We start from the raw sequence: 23,509 nt of genomic DNA on the forward strand, positions 1-23,509 counted from the left end.
CTTCCTTCCTTCCTTCCTTCCTTCCTTCCTTCCTTCCTTCCTTCCTTCCTTCCTTCCTTCCTTCCTTCTTTCTTCCCTTCCTTTGTTCCTTCCTTCCTTCCCTCCTTCCCTCCCTCTCTCCTTCCTTCCTTCCTTTCTTTCTCTTTCTTTCTTTCTTTCTTTCTTTCTTTCCCTTCCTTTGTTCATTTTTCCTTCCTTTTTCTTCCTTCCTCCTTCCATCCCTTTCTTCTTTCCTTCCTTCCTTCTCTTGGTGAAAGACTTCCTTCTCCCAATGCAGGCTGGCCCCTGCTCTCCAGCTTAGCAAGAGTTCAGAGGGGTACCTGGGCCAGCACTGACAGGTGAGGTCCTTGTCTACGGTCATCCAGATCAGCACCTGCTCCCAACCTTGACATCTTACATAGAGTTACCTGTGGCAGTGGGAGCTTTTGGAACTTGCCCAGAGCCAGGCAGCCAGTCTGAGGCAGACACTGGACTTGGCCCAGATCTTGCTAATTGCTCTCTAGCCACTGGACAACACTGTCTCGGTGAAGCTGGCTTTCATTTCAGCTGCCTAGCTGAAATGGCAGTGGCTTCCTAGCTTCCTCTTCCCCCACCCTCCACCTTCCCATCTTGCTGCTTCTGCTCTTTGCCCATCAAGGCCTCTCCTAAGCCAAAGCAGAGTGTCAAACCAACGGCAGGAAAAGCAAAGGCCAGAGAACGTGGATGGCGGCCGGGATATGCTTATTCTGCTCTCTTTCCTAAGAGGGGATGGCTGTTGGCTACTGTATGCGCTGCACAAATTGTCTAGTCCTTGGTGGGCACGAATCTTCAAGGAATGAATAGCTGCCTAATGAACAAATCCATGTGTTTGTCATGTACGCGGGGACTTTGTGCTCGCCTAGGAAGGATGTGACCCTGATTTCAAGAAGCAGAAATCATTCTTTCTATGAAAATTAAGTCTCTGCTAAAATAGAGATTCTTTTTCCAAACTATATGGGATGGTGGTAAGATGCCTTGAGCACTTCCTGTTTTTGTGACCCTGGGCAAGTCCCTTCCCCTCCCTGGGCCTCAGTTTCCTCATCTGTTAAATAAGGAGACTGGACTACATGGCCTGTGAGCTCCCTTCCAGCTCTAGATTTTTGATACTGGGAGTGACCTCAGGCAAATCCTTTGCCCTCCTTGGGCCTCAGTTTCCTCCTCTATAAATGGGGGGGGGTGGACTTGAGGGCTGCCAAAGGCCCTGCCGACATGCAATTCCCTTTGTGTGTGTGTGTGTGTCTATCAGGAGTTCGTGGTTCCCCTGGGCAGAAAGGTGCCAAAGGAAATGTCGGTGCCACTGGGCCGGTAGGCTTGCCAGTAAGTATCGCATGCGTTGCAGGGAAAAGGGGTAGAGGAAATGATTCCTGTTTTGGAAGGGGTGGGGGGATTCACATATAAAAGCATGTTTTAAAGGTGGAGCTTTTAAATGAGTTGAAATCAACCAATCAACAAGCATTTATTAATTGATTACTCTGAACCAGCCATTCCGAGGCAGTGCCTCTTAAAAAAAAAAGTTCTCTTGTTTTTCTTCATTTTTATTTCCCAGTTTGTTCCTTCTACCACTTAGAAAGTCATCCCTTGTAATAAGGAATGAAAAAGAAAAGAAAAAGAACCAGTTTAACCAAATGAAATAACACAGCAAGCAGATCTTAGAGTGTATGCAGTATTCCTCATCCCTAGCCCCCCACCTCTCAGACATAGCCTCTCACAAGGCTCTGTACACAGTAAACATATACGTTGCCTCTGAGAAGGTGAAGGGAAAACAGCATTTTTTCTCTCTTTTTGGGTCTCAGGGCCTTCCAGGAGTTCCAGGTACCTCAGGATTGCCAGGTCCAAAAGGAAGTCCAGGGGATACTCTCACTTTCCCAGAAATGAAGGGTAACAAAGGAGATGCTGGTTTCCCAGGGGCTCCAGGGATTCCTGGTTTGCCTGGCACTCCAGGACAAGATGGCTTGCCTGGCCTTCCTGGCATCAAAGGAAAACCTGTGAGTTCACTCATTATTGCTTTTCTTTCTCTGCAGATTGCTAGTTAAGGATTTTTCTTAAGCCAGAACAGAGATTCAGACTGAGGCTGACACAGACTATAATAATAATACTAATGGTAGCTAACATTTCTGTAGTGTTTACTGTGTGCCAGGCACTGTGCTAAATGCTTTACAGCTATTAGCTCGTTTAATCCTGAGAACAACCCTGGGAGGTAGGTGCTGTTATGATCCCCATTTTACAGATGAGGAAACAGAGGCAGACACAGGGTAAGTGACTTGCCCAGGGTCATATAATAATAAGCATCTAGGCTGGATTTGAACTCAGATTTTTTTTTTTGCTTTTTGGCTAGGCAGTGGGGTTAAGTGACTTTCCCAGGGTCACACAGCTAGTAAGTGTTATGTGTCTGAGGCTGGATTTGAACTCAGGTCCTCCTGACTCCAAGGCTGGAGCTCTATCCACTGTGCCACCTAGCTGCCCCTTGAACTCAGATTTTCTTGACTTTAGGTCAGATCCTCCTAGCTGCGCTTAAGAACAGATCACCAGTTCTTAAAAGGATGGACTCATAAGTCAAAGTAGGAGATTGGCAGAGACTGTTAAGACACTTCTTCCATCTGGAGTTACTGTGGGTCAGTGGGAGGTTTTTTTTCTCACTTGGGGTACTGGGCCCACCCCTCTACCTTTGATATATGACAGAGACAAGCCTGGAGTCTTCATTACGGTGAGATTGGGACCCAGGGTATTCACCTGTAGGACCTTGTCAAAAGTCACTTCATCTCCCCAGGCCTCAGTTTCCTCACCTGTAAAATGAGGATGGCTTTACTAACTTGCTGCTGAGTTCACTTCTGGCTCTGGCTCTCAGATCCTATGAACTATGAATATTGAGCGTACATGAGCAGATTTTAGTGTTATCCCCAAATCAGATTTACAACAAAGTTAATCCGACACCTATTTCATGATATGCATAATTGTTTTGTGCTGCAGGGTAATTAGACATAAATGACAAGCTGTTCATGTAAATGATTATAATTATGACTCCGTTGATGTAGTCAAAGAAAGCAATTCTCAGGTTAGTTGGGCCAAATGATAGGGGGAATGGGTGGAGCCTGCAGCCCTAGACCGCTAACTCGGGACGCCTAAATCTTTCTCTCTTTGAGATGAGCCTGCCCATGGCACAGGGGTCTTAGCTCCTGGCTAAGAGGTACGCCAACCTGTCACCTGTTGGGAGCCCCTCCAGGTGGGTAGAGACCCAAGTCACCCTTGGCTTTGGGTGGGGCAGCTCCCTCCACCTTCGATGGGACTGCTGGGGGAGATGGATGTCATTTAGCCACAGGAATAACCATGAATGGAGTGGAGGGCTGGGTGATATCCCCATCTGGGAAGGAGGCTGACTACACAACCTTACCTTCCTTTGCCGCATAGAAGAAGTAAAATGAGGGATGGGATTGGAGAGAGTAGCCTGTATATTCCACCCCTCCCCCCCCACACCCCCCCTACACCCACACCACAACTAGACATTAATTTATATTAACTAGCAAACCCCGTGGGATAGTTCAGGGTTGTTAGTCAGTCACAGCTTGGTGTGAATTAATTTAATCAGCTTGCTTTCCTGTCATTTAGCTGAGGAATGGGAGTTTGGAGTGGTGGGAGAAAACGGGTTGTGGTCATTTTGTAGCGGTGGGGATGAGAGGCAGCCTGACACAGGGGGGAAAGCACTGGATTTGGAGTCCGTGGGACCTGGACATGCCACTTCCTACTTATGCGAATGACTGAATGACCCCTAGTCCTGGACTCAAAGGACCTAGGTTAAAATCCCATCTTTCACACTACCTACCTATGTGTGACCTTGGACAAGGCCCCTCCCTGTGCCTCAGTTTCCTCTTATATAAAACGAAGGGGTTGGACTGGGTGACCCTTTCAGCTCTAGATTTAGAGTCCTATGTGTGACCATAGACAAGTCCCTTCCCCTTTCCGGGACTCAGTTTCCTCCTCTGGAAAATGAGCAGTCTATGATTCTGTAGTCTTCCTACAGGGCTTTGGGGAGGATGTTGTCATGGTGGGTTTGGGACAGCTATAGGGCATTGAGGTTATCTGGGGTTTGGGGAATGGGGGGAAGACCAGGATAAAGTATAGGAGAAGTTCAGAAAGGTTGTGCTGAAATTTCTAAGCCTGGGATCCCATGGAGAAGAACAAATGTGTGCATTGGATTATAATTAAGTTTATAATGTGTAGGGGTAAGGACAGCATATGGACAGCTTAGCGGGAACGATGCTGGGCCCCACTGCTCCTTTGGAGTCAGCTCTGTCCTGGTGGCTCTGACCATTAAGGCTTTTTGTTTCCATTGTCTATCTTTCCCTTTTCAGGGTGGCTTTGCTGTAAAAGGTGAAAGAGGTCTCCCTGGGAAGCCAGGTTTGCCAGGTCTCCCTGGGAACAGAGGGCCAATGGGTCCTCCTGGTTTGGGTCTACCAGGCCCTGCGGGTGAAAAAGGCATCCAAGGCGTGGCAGGAAATCCAGGTCCCCCAGGAGTCTCAGGTAAGTTCAGTCAGGTTTTACCTTGGCGCTGGCAAAGGTTTCAGTTTATTTAGGATCTCACTGATGGGACAACTCGCTCTAGTGGGTCCGATCATGGTCTGTCTGCGCCTTCTCATGGTGGGCAATTCATTCCTCTGTCTTCCCATCAACTCTTCATGAAGGCTCTATTTAATGTACTGGAAGCTCTTCCACTGATCTTTTCACATTCCATAGAGACCAGGGCAATCTCTGGGCTATTGTTTATCTGTTTTAACTCCTCCCTCAAAATAGGACCAGTTCATTTCCTTTTCCAAACCTACATTTCTGTTTTTTAGGTACTTATACATGTATAGCCATGCAAAACATATTTCCATAATAGTCATGTTATGAAAGAAAACATAAACCAAAAAAAAAAAACCTCCAGAAAAATAAAGAAAGTAAAAAAAAAGTAAGCTTCAATCTGTATTCAGACACTATGAGTTCTTTCTCTGGGGATGAATAGCATTTTTCATCCTAAGTCCTTCAGAGTTGTCTTGGATCATTGTATTGTTGAGAATAGCTAAGTCATTCACAGCTGATCATCTTACACTATTGCTGTTACTTTGTACACAGTCTATTTTACTTTGCATCAGTTCATGCAAATCTTTCCAGGTTTTTCTGAGAGCATCCTGCTCATCATTTCTTGTAGTATAATAGTATTCCATCACAATCACATACCGCAATCAGCCATTCCCCAATTGATGAACATCCCTTCAATTTCTAATTCTCTGCCCCCAGAAAAGAGCTGCTATAAATATTTTAGTTCATATAGTTCCTTTTCCTTTTTTTTAAATCTCTTTTTGGATACAGACCCAGTAATGGAATTGCTACATCAAAGGGCATGCGTGCAAACCTACATTTCTTGAGTGACATCTCTTGCTTCTTGTGTGCCACTCATTGTTGGCAATGTAGCCCGGCTGCTTACATCTGCCATAAATGTCTCCCCTGTCCTTCAGGTCACCCACAATTTCAATTCTTGTGTGATTGTACTGTTCCTTAATTCACAGCAACCATAAAGCATCAGTGAATAATATTGGTGTTAAAGACAGAATTTTCTATGTGAGACCAACTTGGGATCACTGAAGACACTGCCGTTTCCCAAAGACACTCCAGCTGACTCTTTTCCTCCAGTTCAATTCTGGGCTGAACTCATTGTCTAGCTACAGTGCCCAGTCAAGCACTCTCTCTCTTTCTCTCCCTTTTTCCTCTCTCTCTCTCTCCTTGTCTCTTTTTCTCTGTCTTTGTCTCTTTTTTTCTCTGCACACACACACACGTATGTATGTATATATATTTATATACATTTGGCCTGTCTCTGAGTCCTGAAGCGCTGATAGGTGAGCTCTCATCTTCCCTTGCCCAGAATCAGGCTTCTACACCACTTCCCAGACAAAGGATATGAACAGGCAGTTTTTCGTAAGAAGAAATCTAAGCTTATCAATAAACGTATATGAAAAAAATGCACTACTGAGAATTGGTCCTGCCATTTTGGAAAGTAATTTGGAACTAGGCCCCCAAGTCACTAAATTGGGCATACCCTTTGACTCAGTGATAGCACTGTTAAGCTTATACCAAAAAGAGATTAAAGAAAGACGAAAAGGACCCAAATGTACTAAAATATTTGTAATGGCTCTTTTTGCAATTACAAAGAACTGGAGACTAAGGAGATGTCCATGCATTGGGATATGGCTAAACAAATGGTGGCATGCAAATGTAATGGAATACTAATGAAATAGCAGGAATAATGAAAGAGGGAGAGTTTCAGAGAAGATTGGGAAGACTTATATGAACTGATGCAGAAGGAAGTAAGGAGAACAGAACAATTTTTATTTTAATAACATTGTAAAGTCATGCCACCATGTCCTCCTCCTGCCCCTTTTATGTGTTATCTTCCTTTATTAGAATGTAAGTTCCTTAAGGGAAAAGACTATTTTTCTTACTTGTATTTGTATCTTTGACACTTAGCACAGTGCCTGGCACATAGTAAGAACTTTATAAGAGGTATATCATTCACTCATTCATCATTCATTTATGGTCTAACTCAATGGGCTGCCTGGCTACCTGTGTGCCAGTCTGAGTTGTTGCCATTCTTAATCCATTTGGTTTTTCCTATGTGGATTGTTAGGCCGATCTCTTTTGAGTAGTTCTGATCTTCATCAAAGAAGGTTTGTAATATTCTAGTGTTTGTTGCAAGCAACACATCATCCACAGGTAGGAGCATTTGGAGGACTTCATTTATAGGTCAACAAATAAACAGGTACTTACTAAGCACCTACTGTGTGTCCAACTTTGTGCTAAGTACTGGGAATACAAATACAAGCAGAAGAAAGACAGTTTCTGCCCTCATGGAGCTTACATCGAGTCAGGAGTGGAGCCCAGAGAGGAATAAAGATTCCCTTATTGGGAATCTTTCTTCCATTTGGACTTTGCCCTGGAAATCTTCCTCAGCTGTGAAAGGTGTGTTTGACAAGCTTACATCATCCTGTTTTCTGTACATCATGTGATACCGATGAGCTGAGGATCACTGAACAAAGTTCTCTCTATGACCACATCTCCCAAGGAATCTTGTATAAATTTTATCCACACAAGCAGCATCTTGGCCTTCAAGACTGCTTTTTGCTCTGCAAGATCAACTGTTTGTTAGACTCGACAAACAACTAACGATAAATCTTATATTCTCTATACCTTTTATTCAGTCATGTGAGTGTGAAGATGTTCTCTGCTGAATAAAATCATTTGCAAAAGCTTGCTTACTTGTTCCCTTCTTATTTACATCAAAGATACCCTTGGTGTGTATGTAGATGAAAGAATGAGAAGATCTCGGATCTCGAGCTAGACGCAATCTCAGCGGCACACCTCCTTATTGTACCTATGAAGAAACTCAGGCCCAGAGAGGGGCATGCTCAAGGTCACACAGATAGTAAATTGTCAGAGGCAGGAGTGCCAAGTGCCAAAAGAGTAATTCTCACAAAGATTTTATGGACATAAGAAAGTAGGCATATGGGTCAGTATTTATTGATTTCCCTTCACTTGCCTTTTTATTTTGGAAATAACACTCTCTGCGATTATTTTTCTCAGCCATTTGATATCTTCTCTTCTTTCAGATATCTTGAGAATCGATCCCTCAATGCTTTCAAAATTGTGTCACCTCCAGCATGGGTTTATTCTGGGCATTCTGGGTCTGGTACAGCTGCTTTCCCCCCCCCTTTTTTTTAATTGTCTTTAGTGTCATTTCCACTTTCTCATATGGCATGTTGGGAGCCAAGGAGTTTGAGTCCAAATGTGGTGATTCCACTGTCGTTGATGATGAAAATAGTTTGTTATAGAAATGCTAACAAATCTGTTCCATTTTGGTGTGTCTGTTGTCCTTCCAGTTTCATCTATAAACGCCCTTGGGATGATGTGGCCTAGTTTGGTCTCAAGCCAAGCTTCCTGCAGCTTTATCTTCCTTTCTACCACTCTTCACCCTTTTATGATGTGCTACTGCTTATGATCTTTTTTAAAACATGTTTTATTGATGCTATTTTTTTCATCACTGTCATTTATCAGTAAGTGCCCCCAGTATATCTCTCCCTTGTAACAAAGAAATACAGTAAAGCAGAACAAACCAATACATTGACACCTGTAGTCCCTCACCTCCCAAGAGGAGGCAAGTATGTTTCAACATTAATTCTCTAGTAAGGAGGTTGGCTCTTACATTGATCTAAATTCAATTATCTTTTAGTATTGATTTCCTTTATATTGTTATGGTAATTGTGTATATTTTTCTCTCTTTTTCAAAAAATTTAGTTTTATTGATATCTCATTTTATATTAAGGTCATTTCTGATTATTACTCCCCCCCCACACACCTATTTTGAATCTCTCTCAAAAGAAAAATGCCAGCTACAGCAATTAGACACAAAAAAGAAATTGAGGAAATAGCATAGGCAGTGGGAAGGTTGGTCTTGTAACAGAGAAAAGCACAGCGACTTTGTCTGAGAATGTAGGCAACATTGTGCATCATCTCTGCTCCTACCTCTCTACCAAAAAAGAGAGAGCTTCATTTGATTAGGCTTTTCTCCAGATCCAGTATTTATCATCATAATTGCTCAGAGTTTGACTTCCTTTTAGTATTCTCTTTGTTTTCATTATTGTAGTCTTCAGGTATATTGTTTTCTTGGTTCTGTTTATTTCACTATGCATCTGTTCATATAAAACTTCCCTTACTTTTCTGTATTCTTCATGTTCATTGTTTTTTAGAATATAATAATATTGTATTACATTCATATGTCACAATTGGTTTAGCTATTTTTCATTAATGGACACCCATTTTGATTTTAAATTTTTTTTTAAACTACCATAAAAAGACTGCAATGATATTTTACTATATTTGAGACCTTTCCCTTTGTCATTGACTTCTCTAGGGTCCTTGCCTAGTAGTGGTATATCTGAGTCAGAGGATAGGAACAATTTAGTCCCTTTTCTCACATTGATCCATAGTTTTTTGAGAATAGTTGAACCAATTCAGCTCCATTAACAATGTTTCAGTGTTACCGTCTTCCCACAGTTCCTCCAACATTGATTATTTCTATCTTTTGTTGTCATTTTTTGGGTGCAAAGTAAAACCTTAGAGTTACTTTAATATGTATTTATTGTTAGTGTAGTATTTTTCATATGGTTTTTGGTAGTTTGTGGGGTTTTTTTTTTGAAATTCATTTGTCATCATTTCAAATCATTGAAAAACAATTTCATCGGTTATCTATTGGAAAATGGAACTTAGCCTCACATATTTGTATTAGTATATTCTGTATTATATCTTGGATATCAGACTTTTATATGAAGACTTTCTCCCAATAGACCTTTCTCTTCTTAGTCTAATTACTTTGATTTAATTTGTGCAAAAACTTTCAGCATTTTATATCATCAAAATTGTCCATTTTATCTTTTGTAACCACTACCCCTTGTTTAATTTTGAACTTTCTGTAAAACCATAGTTCTGAAAGGTACCACCTTCCATTCTCCTCTGTTTTTTTTTTTTTTTATGTGACCATTTATATTGAAGTCCTCTATCCATTTGGAGCTCATTGTGGTATGTGGTGTAATGTTGGTCAGAACCTAATTTTTGCCAAACTCCTTTCTAGTTTTCCCAGCTGTTTTGGCTGAATAGGGAGTGCTTACCCCAAAAGTTATGTTTTGGAGTTTAATGAACCATAAGCCGCTATGTTCAGTCATTTTTGGATCTTGCTTACCTAGTCTGTTCTGTCGATCAGCTTTTCTCTGTCTTACCTAGTACCAAAGAGTTTTAATGATTACTCCTTTATGTAGTTTGAGATCTGGTAATGCCAGCCTTGCTTTCTTGTAATCTTTTTCATTGTTTCCATTGAGATTATTGACCTCCACCAGATGAGCTTTGTTGTTATTTGGTCTAGTCTTATAAATGAACCCCTATAGGTGTAGCACCATAATTTTTATTTTATTGGTGCAAGCCATCTATGACCAATGGATATCACTCCAATTTTTTATTTCTGTGGAAAGTGTTTTGTAGTTGTAATCATATAAGTCTGGAGTGTGTTTCATTAAATTAACTTCCAAATATTTTATGTATTTCATAGTTACTTTGAAAGCACTTTTTTTCCTGTTTCTGCTTTTTATTAGTAATATACAGGACATCTGGTTATTCTGTGAGTTTATTTTGAATTCTGCTATTTTACTGAAGCTGTTAATTGTTTGGACTGATTTTTTTTTTGTTGTCGAATCTCCAGGATTTTCTAAGTAAACCATCATGTTGTTTTGAATGCTTTTGCCTCCCCTAACTTATGTTATTCCCTTAATTTCTTTTGTGTATCTAATTGTTGTAGTTGGCATTTCTATCACTGTGTCAAATTAGAGCCAAGATACTAGACATCTTTGCTTTATCCTCATTCTTAATGGGAAAATTCCTTATGTTTCTTTATTACAAATAGTGCCAGCTTTTATTTCATATAGGTGTTGTTTCTCATATTAACGGAAGGTCCTTCCACACCTAAGCTTTTTTGTGCTTTTAATGTATATGAGTGCTGTATTTTTTCAAAGACTTTGTCTGCAGCTACTGATATCATCATGTAATTTTTATTTCAGTTGTTAATATGATTTATTTATAATTTCCCTAATGTTGAACCTTGAATCTTGTTAAAAATTAGACATGGTTATAGTGAATACTTTTTTGAGTTCATGATTATAGCCTTTTTGCTGGTATTTTAGTCACTATCTTCCATTGCCTTCATGACTCTGCCATTCCCTCAAGGTCTTATCCTAGATCACTTCTGCCTTTCAGAGCCAAACTCCTAGAAAGGGTTATCTAGTCTGTTTCTTCCACCCCTAAATCTCTTGAAATCTTGATTGAAATTTCCTTTTCTAAGGTTATCTTTGATCTCTGACCTGCTAAACCCAACAACCATTCCTTCTTTCTCATTCTTCTTGTCCTCCCTCATCTTTTTGTGTTGTCATCATCTCCTCCCTCCTCCTACCTGGGCTCTTAGAACACTGCTTTCTTTAGAGGCTCTTCTTGCTTTCTTGACTGGCCCTTTTAATTTTCTTTTGCTGGATAATTATTACCTTCTTGGTTGCTAAACAAGGATAGCCCCCAAAGCTCTATCCTGGGCCCTCTTCTCTCTCTCTCTCTCTACTGTCTCACTTGGTGATGTCATCAGCTCCTATAGGTTTATCATCTCTCTACAGATGACTCCCAGATCTACATATCCAGCCTTCATCTTTCTTCTGAGTCTCATATTTTCAGCTGACTACTGTACACTTTTACCTGGATGGCTCATAAGCATTTAAAATACAACATTTCCAAAACAAAATTCATTCTATTTTCCCCCAAATCTATCATCCTTCCTCTAAACTTTCCCATTTCTGATGAAGAATTTGGCTCAACCATCCACATGGGAAAAACCAAATGGATGAAGAATGTCTGTTATCTAGATTATGATTTGCAATTGCATTGACTGAGAGAAGTTACCTTTCAGTATACATATCTTAGACAGATGCTAAAAATGGATGACCTTGGCCCAGAATTGAACAGGAGTAGGAGAGTGGGCTGGGTAGCCTTTGGGAAACTGGGAAGTTCTTTTAATGATTTCCAGTTTCTTTTTGAAACAAAAGCCCATCTTTTAAATATCAGTATTCTTTTGATGATGTTGTATTACTGGGAGTTTACAAAGGATTGAAGTGGGAGATCACCCAGGGCAGGGGTGGGGAACCTACAGCTTCTAGGCCAGTGTGACCTTCTTAGATCTTTGGGTGTGGCCTTTTGACTGAGTCCAAGTTTTACAGAACAAATCCTTATATTAAGGAGATTTGTTCTGTGAGATTTGGATTCAGTCAAAAGGCCTCACCCAAGGACCTTAAGAAGGCCACATGTGGCCTCCAGGCCACAGGTTCCACATTCCTGACCCAGGGTATAGCAGAGAGGTAGACATCTGAAACAGCATAAACAAAACAGAGGTCATTATTTTTTCCCCTAAACCAGACCCCATTCCAAACTTCCCTGTTACTGTCAAGGCCACCACTATTCTCCTAGTTCTCAGACTCACAACCTAAGTGTCATTCTCAACTCCTCACTATCTCATATCCAGTATGTCACCCAAACCTTTCAATTCTACCTTCATAACATCTTTAATGTACCTCCCCCACATCTTTCTTCTTTGACATTGCCATCAGCAGTGGCCTGCTGGTGGGTCTGCCTGTTTCAAGTATTTCCTCACTCCATCCTCCATTCCATCCATCCTCCATTCCATCCACCCTCCAATCCATCCTCCATTCAAAATTCCATCCTCCACTCCATCCATCCTCTAGTACATCCACCCTCCAATCCATCCTCCATTCAGCCACCAAAGTGCTCTTCCTAAAGCACAAGTCTGACAATGTCACCCCCTCTCTCAATAAACTCCATTGGCTCCTGATAACCTCCAGAATCAAATATAAAATCTCTCTTTGGCATCCAGATCCCTTCATAACTTGGCCTTCTCCTACTTTGTCAGTCTTCATATACCTTACAACACACCAAGTTACTCTGCAGTCCAGTGACACTGACCTCTTTGCTGTTTTTCACACAAGATGCCCTGTCTCCTGACTGGCCATTTTCTCTAGCTGTTCCCCATGCCTGGATTTCCTCCCTCCTCATCTCCATCTCCTGGCTTCCTCCAAGTTCCAGCTAAAATCCCACTTTTTACAGGAAGTCTTTTTCAATCTCCCTTAATTCCAGTGCCTTCCACTGTTTCTTCTATCTTCTGCTTGTTTGTATATAGCTGTTTGCCTGCTCTCTCTCCCATTTGACTATGACATGCTCCTTGAGGGCAGGGACCACTTTTTACCTTTCTTTGAAACCACAAGACTTAGTCACATAGTAGGCAGTTAATAATTGCTTGTTGGCTGACTGTGGGCAGGCTGCAATCTAGTATAAAAATGGAAGAGGAAGAAGCAACATAAAGGAGGGGACACAAAGTGTGTGCAATTTATAAAAGCAACTGAGCTGGTCATGTGGCAAAAGTGAGGGTTAGCTGATGGGTCACTGGTATCCTTGCAATGTCAGGAGAACTGGGAGGAAGTCCTGATCTGGGGAACTGTTGGGAGGACATGGACGAGAGTCCCATAGGTTGGAGCAATCTGCACAGTAGAGGGAATGCCTCCATTCATTAGGTCACATCCACTTGAGTATTTGAGGAATTTTTAAAAATGTCCATTGATCGTTTAATGTCACTTAGGGAGAAACCCAACAGACCCTCAGTCACATGAGTGCTCTCTCATTTTCAGGTGCCAAAGGTGATCCAGGTCTGACTATATCCCAACCAGGGCCTCCTGGCTTGCCTGGCCTACCCGGCAGGGATGGTGATGTAGGTCTTCCAGGTAGGAAGGGAAATCTGTGTCACTCCAGCATTTATACCTTTTGGCATCCCACGATGGAATGTAAGCTAGATGTTCCTCAATAGAATATATGCTCCCTGGGGGCAAGGGACTGTTTTATTTTTGTCTCTGCAGCCTCAGTGCCTAGCACTGGGTAAACGCTTAATAAATACCTGCTGATTGATTGTGTCTCATCGATACCCTCTTAAAATGCCTTTATTTCTCTCCAGGTGACCCAGGACTTCCAGGGGTGCCAGGCTTGCCAGGAATCCCTGGTAGTAAAGGGGAACCAGGTAGCCCTGGCATTGGTCTTCCTGGACCACTAGGTCTCAAAGGTATGTGGTAAACCTCTCCTACCTTCCCCCATTTCTTTTAAACAAGCTGCTGGTCTAACCCTCCTCTACTTGTGAAACCAATTTCTTGAGGCCCGTCACTGACAAGACATGGATCTACAGGCCTGTAATAAGGGGTGGGGGTGGGGGGAAACAAGCACACTTCTTGCACGTAGAAACGAAAATAATATTTTCTTTTGGCTGTGCTTCTCCTCTGAGTTTCTTAGGACTGTTGTTTTGAGGAATTGCCTGCAAATTCTGCTGTGTTCTCACAGCATTTGTTCTCTTGAAGTGGTTGAGCTGAAAACAGTTCCCAAATGTATCCCTAAAGGGTTTGGGAGAGAGCAGATTTGATTTGTGAGTGTGTGATTTGGGAGATTGATTTTTGAGCTTTATTTACCAGAATTTTATGTGGGGAGTTAAGCTCTTTACACAGGCAGGCCTCAAATGGGAGGGGAAATGGTTCCAAATCCTGTTGGCGTAATTCACTTCTTAGATGTTGCTGTATTTTAAAATTATAGCCCCCGTTTATTTACAATTTTTTTTATTGATATCTTTTTGGTTTTACACCACCTTCATTTCTCAATGTATGCCTTCCCCATCCCTTACTCAGAGAGCCATGCCTTGTAACAAAGAATGGGAAGAACGGAGGGAAAAAACAGTCCGGCAAAAGTAACCAACTCAACATGAAGCAAGCTATCGGCCACAGGGCTTCATGTTGCTGGTTCCTCACCTCTGCAAAGAAGGGAGAATCTCATAGCTCTTCTTTGGGTCTAAGCTCCACTGTTATACTAATGCAGAATCCAGGGGGATTTTGTTTGTTTGTTTGTTTGTTTGTTTGTTCTTTTTGTTTACGTTGTCGGCATCATGGCATCATTGTTTATATTGTTTCCCTGGTTTGGCTTAGTTGACCCTGCAACATTTCTTCTAAGTCTTCCCATGCTTCTTGGTATTCATTTCTCACAGGGCAGGAATATTCCATTACATTCATGTACCACAATTGCTTTAGCCATTCCCCGATCAATGAGCATCTAGGTTGTTTCCAGTTTTTTTCCAGCTACCGCAGAAAGGGCTGCTGTAAATATTTTGGATAGGCATCGAACCTATGATATCATTGATATAGGGAACTCCTGGGTGAGAAGACACCTTCTTCCAGTGCAGGCTAGCGCTTTCCCTACAATTTATAGATAACTGCCTGAGGCAGTGGCAGGTTGAATGACTTACCCAGTCTCACCCAGCCAGGACATGTAAGAAGTAGGACTTGAAGCCAGGTCTTCCAAACTCCAAGGCTGGTTTTCTACCCACTATGTCACATTGTCTCTCATGGTGCCTGCTGGATATAATACCTTTCTTTGTGTCTGTCTTTGACCTCCTTGGGATATATGCCTAGCAGTGGGGCCTCTCGGTCAAAGGGTATAGACAGTTGAGTCATTTTCTTAACCAAATTTCTAATTTGTAGCCCTCATTTTGTTACATGAGCACAGTTACTAGAATGATAAGGTTGGATTGTAAAATATTAATGGGGTGGGCCATCCAGTGAGCATCCTTACCTAACAAAGTGTCATATTTGTCCTGAAAAGTGTACCGTTCTTGTTGGGGCCAGTACGTGGGCAGGGGGTAGACATATGAACTTGGTCTCTTTTTTATACCAACTGGAATGTTCTCTCCTTTGGGAATCTGTTATTCCCCATTTTTCAGGTTACCAGGGAATGCCGGGGCCTCCAGGAATCCCGGGGGCACCTGGAAGACGTGGTCTACAAGGCTCTCCTGGGCATCCCGGCCTCCCAGGTCCAAAGGTTTGGCTTCCTCTTCTTCCACTTGTTTTGGATTCCTCTTCACGATTCTTTGTTACATATGTTGGGATTGTCCTTTCTTTCAACCCTTGAACCTCAAAAAATTGTCCCAGTGGTCATGTTGGAAGTACGGCGCTTTGGTGCCTGTTGTTAGAATCCTCAGTTATCTGATTGGATGAACGAACAAAGATGTCTGGGCCGTGTCAGTGAACCCTTGCCAGATGGCTTTCTAATGAGGAGGGAGGGTGATGATGAATGTGTTTCTGAGACCTTCCCATGCTGGGGCCCACCCTCCCCACACCATTGCGGACACACTGCATACCACTGCGAGTGGCTTCACAACAGTTTAACCCAACTTCTTGGAGGATGTTATCTCCATCCCCTAATTATAGCTTCAATAATCTCCGAGGCCTTCTCAGCTTCCTAAGTTAAACCACAATGGTGTTTAAGTGACCAGGCTGTTGAAATGTTTTTCCCATGTTGAATCTAAACTTCCTCTCCTTCATCATTACTCCATGCTCTGGAAGGGTAGAGCAGCTGGCCTGGAGCCCTAAACCTCAGGGCAAAGCCCTTTGTTGGTGCCCCCCACCCCTCACTTAGCTCCTGCTTCTTCTGACACCAAGCTCTCTCCCGGGGCGTGTTCTTTTCTCCAGTACCCCACTTATCTTCCCTCCTGTCTCTCTCACAAAAAATACCAGTAATTGCTGAGAGACAGCCTGGTATAGTGGCTAGAGAGTTTTGCCTCTGCTGCGTATTGGCTAGGTGACCTTGACTACAACCGAGGTATAACCTCTCAGTGCCTCTATAAATGGCAGTAGAGGGAATTTCCTTGCTGGGAGCTCCCTATGCTGGTGAAATCAAAAGTCAGAGCTCCCTATTACCCTTGCTCATGCACTACCAATTGGCATGGTTACCTTTCTTTGGTGTATCTATGGCAAGGCATAAACGCTGTCTGACTTTGTTCTTTTCTTCCTTCCCCACTCCCATGTGCTGGTTCTCAAGGGAGAGCCAGGGCTTGGCCTGCCTGGGCCACCTGGGCTCAAGGGACTCCCAGGTCTCAAAGGAACACGTGGTCCAAAAGGCAGTGCTGGCTTCCCAGGGCCCCCAGGCATCCCAGGGCTCCCTGGCTTGGATGGGCTGGCTGGGCCAAAAGGTATGGAGTCTACTGCTTCTCGTTAATTTGCTGAGCTTTTTTGTCTTAGGGAGATTTGTGTGGGGAACATTCCAACTAGCTGAGAAGCTCAGCTTTCCTGCCACATCCATGTTTATAGGATTAACCAACCATCTCATTTTACGTATGAGGAAACTGAGGCCCAGGAAAGTAACGGGACTTGCCCAAGGTCATGTGTCAAATCCTAGATCTAAAGCTGGAAGTGACCTTGGAGGCACCTAGTCTAACCCTCTCATTCTACAGAGGGGGATACTGAGACCCAAGTTGGGGAAGTGACTTGCCCAAGGTTACATGGAAAGCAAGTGAGAGAGCCAGGCCTTCTCATTCCAAAGCCAGAATACAATGCACCACCATGGCCCCTCCTTGGTTCCCCTAGGTATTCATGGGAGTAATGACAATTTAGCTGGTTTGACATGCCTTTATTGATTCCAAGTTATTACCTTCCTTCTGCCCACAAGCTAAGGGTAGGCCTCAGTTCCTTGCAGCAAGTAAGGCTGACCCATGCCATAGAGGCCCCCAAGTCTGACACAGCCAACGTAGCTGCCAGAGACCACCTCCCGTTCTTGGTTAAAGCCACTCATTAACCTTCCTTGTTTAAATAGCTCGAGACTTCATGACCCGCAATACTCAATGAGCTCCCCCAGCTGCAGAATTATGATCCCAGTGTTACAAAATCCAGACATTCTGAATGACAAGCCATGTAATGAATGACCTTCTCCTTATGTGAATTCCACAGTCCCTTCAACTGCCTTGTATTATCTATTTATAGCATGACCTTGAGAAGGAAGCTGGAAACCTATTTGAAAATTCTGGGTACCTGACCAGGCTCCTTATCAGTCTTAGGCAGGAAATCCAGGGTCCTCTCAAAGGAATCTTTGAATACTAAGAGACAGTATAGTATAGAGGAAGGGGTGCTAGGCTTGGAGCCAGGAGAGGCTCCTGGGTCACACCCCTGCTTCCTACTTACTCTGGGCCCCTGGAGGAGCATAGGAGCACAAAATCAGAGAGTTAGAAGGAATTTCACTGGTGATCAGTTCCAGCCAATCCCCGATCCCCACCACCACACACTTAGTAAGGAGCCATCCGTGGTCTACTTGAAGAAGCCCACCTTTCTGAGGCAGCTCATCCCACTTTGGGGGAGATCTCATTGTCAGGAAAGCCTTCCTGATAGCAAGCTCAAATTCGTCTTCTTAAAAATTGTACTCATTGCTCCTGGTTCTGCCTTTGGAGCCCAAACAGAACAAGTCTTGTGACTTTATTCATATGATGGGCCCTTCATACATGTGACCACACCAAACATCCCCTGTTCCTCCAACCGTCAGTAGTCAGCAGATGTTTCTTAAGTGTCTTATGTGTCAGGCACCATGTTGGGAATGCAAAGAAAAGTAAAAGACAGTCCCTGGCCTCAAGAGCTTATAATCTAATGGGAGAAGATAACACATAAAGAGACGCTGGAAAAGTAGAAGAGGAGGGGGTACTGATGAAGTCCTGCAGCCAGATGGGAAGTGATGAGGTATCTGCCCTGGGCCACCTCCTGAAATAGCGGATCTTCTTATGGCATGAACTCAAGGCCCTTTGCCATCCTGGCTGCCACCTCTTGGCTACTCTCTCCACCTTATCTCTGTCCTTCCTAACTTGTGGTGGCTAGAGCTGAACAGAAGACTCCAGATGGAATCTGACCAAAGCAGGGTCCAGTGGGACTCCATATGTCAGGGAGCTGTGCCCCCTGCTGCAGCCTAGCACTTCCCTTGGCTGCCCCATCAACTTGCTAACTCACACTGAGCTGGCAGCAACACGGCCCTAGATCTTTGGCAAGCTGCTCTCTACTCCCCCCCTCCCCCACCCAGTAGGCACTTAACACACATTTATTGATTGATTGACTGATTGTTTGATCAGTCTCATATTTGGAAAGTCAATTTTTTGAGAAGCCAAATGTAAGACTTGACATTTATCCCAATTAAATGTAAGCTTATTCGGTTTGGCTCCGTGTTCAAGATTTCTTTGGATCCTGGTGCTTTTCTATCTGGTGGGTTTGTTCTGCCTCTCAGCTTGGTGTCTGATAATCATGTCATCTATCCTGGCCTAAGTCATCGCTAAAGATGTGAAACACTTAGACGGTCCAGGGCCAAGCCCAAACCCCTAGGGCGCTCCACTGGAGAGCTCCTGCCAAGCTGATATCAAATGACTAATAACTCTTGTTAGAGTCAGCTCATTCAACCGGTTTAGAATCTGTCTAACTATAGTATCATCTAGCCCACATTTCTCCACCGTTCCCACAGAAATGCCTTGAGAGACCAGTGCTTTTCTGAAACCCAGGTAAATGATGTCAGCAGCATTCCTTTCCCCTACAAGTTTATTAATTGTATCAAGAAGAGAAATGAGGTGAGTCCAGCGTGCCTTGTTCCCTAATGAAGCCTTGCTGGCTCTTTCTCATCCCCACTTCCCTTTCTAGACCTTTTCTGATCATCTCTTTAATAATTCCTTCTAGAATGTTCCCAGAAAGTAAAGTCAAGTTCACTAGCCTGTAGTTTGCAGTCCGTCTGTCTGTCTGTCTCTCTCCCTAGCTGTTTTTTGAAAAACAGGATATTTGTCCTTGCCCAGTCATGTAATATATCTCCTGTTCTCCAGTACGGCTTAAACCTCCATGCCTTTCCCCACCCCTAGGCCCCACAGCCTTTTCATTGTTTTTCATTTCCCTTGCCAGCCAGAACTCACCTTGAGCTTTACTGGGCCTGACCCTATCCATCCCATGCAACATCCTGGATTTGTATTCATCCTCTGTCCCTCACTCTCCCTTCCATCTTCAGCTCTTTTAAATCTAAGTTGGTTGGTCAATTTCCTATGCGTCCCATTGGTCTCTTCGGACAACAACTGTTTTTCTTCCTCATTGGAATCATTTCTCTTTATGTCCTTGGAATTTCGTTCTTGAGCATCTCCTGGTCCCTCTTGGGCTGACTGCCCCTGTAGAATTAGTCCATCCAATCCCACCTGTCCTTCCTGTGAACCCTTTGCAGTGTGCTTTCCCCAAATCTGGGACATTTGTTAGACTAACCCTGACTTTCTCCTCTCTCACTAACTCAAGGAGATCGTGGTCACTTCCCTCCAGGGTTCCCATCATTTTCACCCACCCCAGAAACCAGTTCCTGCCTGTTAATGAGAATCAGATCCAGAATAGAATTTCCCCTTGTTAGTATTCTATTATCATTAAGACAGTTCAGGAAGTTCTTAGCTGCTCCGTTTTTGGCACAGAGAGAGCTCCAGTCGATGTCTGGATAATGGGAGTCCCCCATTGCCACTCTCTCATGCTGCTTTCTGTGCCAGACTCGTAATCTATTTCCCAAACTCTTCATCTATTTCCTCTTTCTGTCCAGATGGTCTGTATGATGAGGAAATTGTTCCTGGTTTTCCCTCCATTGATCTTGTCCCAAGTGTTCTCAGCCATGCTTTCTCTGCCTGATTCCTATTTTTCCTCACCTGAGGACATCCTCCTTATGTGCCACTCCCCTCTCCCCCTTTTTTGCCTGGCCTGCTTGTTTCGCTTGAAGTCTACCCATCCAGGGCCACCCATCAGGCCTGGACTTCCTCCCGCCGTGTCTCAGTGATACCTTGGGGAGTCAGCTCTGTCTCCTTGCATCAGGGGCTGTCGTTTCTCTTCCTTGTTGAATCTCGAAGTCCTGCTTTTTTCATCCAGTCCATTCCTTGGGCTTTGTTTCATGTGCCTTCAAAGGGGCTCAGCCGCTCTTCTTCTTCCTTCACTGTAGCTGCTCTAAAATGGAGTCTAGCTTGGTGAATGAACAACGGCAGTTTTCTCCCCCCCGCCACCTTTGCCTTTATGAGCCTTAGTTTCCTCTTCTGTAAAATGGGGATCATAATGTTTACACTGACTTCCCTTAGAGGCTGTTTGCAAGGAAAGTATTCTATAAACCTTATGGGGTCAGAGGGATGGAAGTTATTCTTACTGCTATCTCAGTGTTATTTTTATTATGCACTTTATTTTGAACAATCATCAACAAACACTCTACAAACATTCTGCTCGACAAAGGAGGACACTAACAGGGATCATATATATGAAACAGAATTATTTTTCATCTAACGTGGTAGTAACAAAATAACCTATTTTCAACGTCACGTATGATGTGCTGGAAATGTGCCTGCCTGTGGTTCCCTATCATGAGATATTTGAAAAGATCAGCATTCCACCCTAGTCCATCTTTCTTCTGATTTCTCCTTACCTCTGCTCTTGAAGGCAGCTGAAGGTTCAGTGGATAGAGCACTGAGCATAGAGTCAAGAAGACCTGAGTTCAAATCTGGCCTCAAATGCTCACTAGCTATGGGACTCTGGGCAAGTCACTTCACCTCCATCTGCCTCAGTTTCCTCAACTCTAAAATGGGGATCATAAGAACACCTGTCTCTGAAGGTTGTTGTAAGGATCAAATGAGGTAGTATCTAAAATCATTGAGCAAGTCCCTGGCTTATTCCCTTATTCCCCTTTCCCATAAAGGTCTATGAATGGCAAGCTTTCTAAGGATATGTATATACTTCCTGCCTCTGCCTGATCATGTGGGTCTTGTGATAGTATATGATATATTCATAATTCCTACAAGTTAATTAGTCTTATATAAAAAAACCTATTATTAACAACTAAACTGCTCTATATGAAGTAGGACTGAGTCTATTCTTTTTTTTTTCTGCAAAGGTGACCCCGGAACAGTTGGGCAGCCTGGACTTATAGGTCCTTCTGGGCCACCAGGAATTGGTCGTCAGGGACGTCCAGGACCACCAGGAATTCCTGGACCTCTAGGTCAACCAGGTAGGACTGGGCTAAAGGTAGATTGTAAATCCTGAAACCTATGTCATATAAGGAACTCATCAACTTGACTCAGTTTAATGTGACAGGTGTTCATTAAGCACCTACTATGTGTCAGGCACATAGTAGTTCTTCATGCTTGAAGAAGACCAAAATGACACCACTACGTCGGGGTCAAGGTACAGTGTGTCCAATTGTGACTGATCAGACCAATATGACCTCGAAATATTTTACCGCAGCTTGGGCACAAGTAGTCCATGTGAGCATTTGGAGTAGAGATGGTTTTACATTCGCACATCTCACGTTTCTTTTGAGCCACTACAGTTCTGCTTTGCTCATAGAGCACAGAGTCTTTTTGGATGCAGGCATGCCATGCTGGGGGGTCCTGTGCCAGTGTCTTCCATGTCTCACAGTTGATTCCAGAGTTCTTCAGGGAGACCTTGAGAGTGTCCTTGTATTGCTCCTTCTCATCTCCATGTGAGTGCTTGCCTTGTGTGAGTTGTCCCTAAGATAGTCTTTTAGGCCAACGACCATTTAGCGTTTAGGCTGTGTGGCCAGTCCTTCAGAGTTGCGCTGTCTGCAGTAGAGTTTGAATGCTTGGCAGTTCAGTGTCCAGACCCTTGTCAGGTGATCTTCAGAATCTTCCTAGGACAGTTCACCCAGGCGCATACAAATACAATGAATGAAACAATTCCTGCTCTCAAAGATCTTACATTTTATTGGAGGAAACCATATGTACACAATTTAGTAAACATCAAGTAATCTCGGGAAGCAAAAAGCCCTAACAATTAGGGGGTCAGAAAAGGCCTTCCATGTAGGCAGTAGGACTTGAACTAAGCTTTGGATAAGACTATGAATTCTAAGAGGCAGCTGTGAGGAGAGAGAGCATTCCAGACTACTCAAAGGCCAAGAGATGGGTTATGGAAGGCCAGGTATGAGAAACATTGAGTGGACCCGTTTGGCCAGAATGTTGCCTGTGAAGGGGAGTAATGGAAAATCAGTCTAGGAAGAGAAACTAGACCAGATTGTGAAGGGCTGGATGTTCCAAACAGAGGAATTTGTTATTTATCCTAGAGGCAATAGAGAGCTACTGAACTATCTTGAATGAGGGAATGATATATTCGGGCGTGTGTTTTAGGAATATCATTTTGGCACCTGTGTGGAAGATGGGATGGAGAGGGGAGAGACTGCAGATAAGGAGGCCATTTGGGAGGTTAGTGGAGGTGAGAGGCCACAAGGGCTTGAATTGAGGTGGGTGCTAAGTGGAGATTAAAGAGGCAAGGATGACTTTGACATTGCAAACCCAGGTCCATGGAAGGATACGGGTGAGTGGTACTTGTGATGTTGTTGGAGAAGTTTGTAAGAGGGGTGGGACTTGGGAGGATAGCTTGGGAATTCTGTTTTAAATGTATTGCATTTGAGATGCCCATAATAGAGCCAGGAGGATATGCATACTAAACATTTGGTAACATGGGACTAGAGGACAGGAAGGAGATGCCAACTAGATATGTCTGTCTAGGAGTAATCTGCTTAGAGATGATTAGACCCCATGGGAACTGGTGAGGTTAAGCAAGAGATAGTAGAAGGAGAACAGAAGAAAAGAGGGCCCAGGGCATAGCCCTCTTGTATACTCATACTTAGAGGGCATAACCTGGAAGAAGATCCAGCAAAGGAGACTAAGAAGGAGGAGTCAGACAGTTAGGAGGAGGACCAGGGACAAGAAAGAATTCAGGAATGGTAGCTCATCAACCCTGTTAAACAATGAAAATGGTTCAAAAGAATGAGGACTGAGAAAAGACCATTGGGTTTAGCAATTAAGAGACTGTTGGTGACCTTGGAGAGAGCAGTTTCTGTCTAGCAGTGTGGGCCAAAGCCAGATGCAGGAGGTTGGGAAGTGAGTGAGATTTAGGGAAGTGAAGGCAATGAGTATAGATGGGCTTTTTTAGCAGTGAAAATGAGGGGAGATATAGAAGCATAAGAGGCAGCTTGTGGC

The 23,509-nt window shown here is 43.4% G+C and overlaps 1 protein-coding gene across 1 annotated transcript in view; it reads left to right on the forward strand.

The window, feature by feature from the left end:
* Nucleotides 1-23,509, forward strand: part of COL4A5 (collagen type IV alpha 5 chain) — a 202,363-nt gene that overhangs the window by 85,545 nt on the left and 93,309 nt on the right. The window contains exons 23-30 of the mRNA XM_027839100.1: nucleotides 1,265-1,335; nucleotides 1,812-2,003; nucleotides 4,365-4,533; nucleotides 13,323-13,415; nucleotides 13,643-13,747; nucleotides 15,443-15,540; nucleotides 16,540-16,690; nucleotides 21,406-21,519. Of these exons, the coding sequence (XP_027694901.1) occupies nucleotides 1,265-1,335; nucleotides 1,812-2,003; nucleotides 4,365-4,533; nucleotides 13,323-13,415; nucleotides 13,643-13,747; nucleotides 15,443-15,540; nucleotides 16,540-16,690; nucleotides 21,406-21,519 (993 nt within the window). The remainder of the gene's footprint in view (nucleotides 1-1,264; nucleotides 1,336-1,811; nucleotides 2,004-4,364; nucleotides 4,534-13,322; nucleotides 13,416-13,642; nucleotides 13,748-15,442; nucleotides 15,541-16,539; nucleotides 16,691-21,405; nucleotides 21,520-23,509) is intronic.

Source organism: Vombatus ursinus, unplaced genomic scaffold (genome assembly GCF_900497805.2).
Source record: "Vombatus ursinus unplaced genomic scaffold, bare-nosed wombat genome assembly UNPS02004677.1, whole genome shotgun sequence".
Classification (NCBI taxonomy): Eukaryota; Metazoa; Chordata; class Mammalia; order Diprotodontia; family Vombatidae; genus Vombatus; species Vombatus ursinus.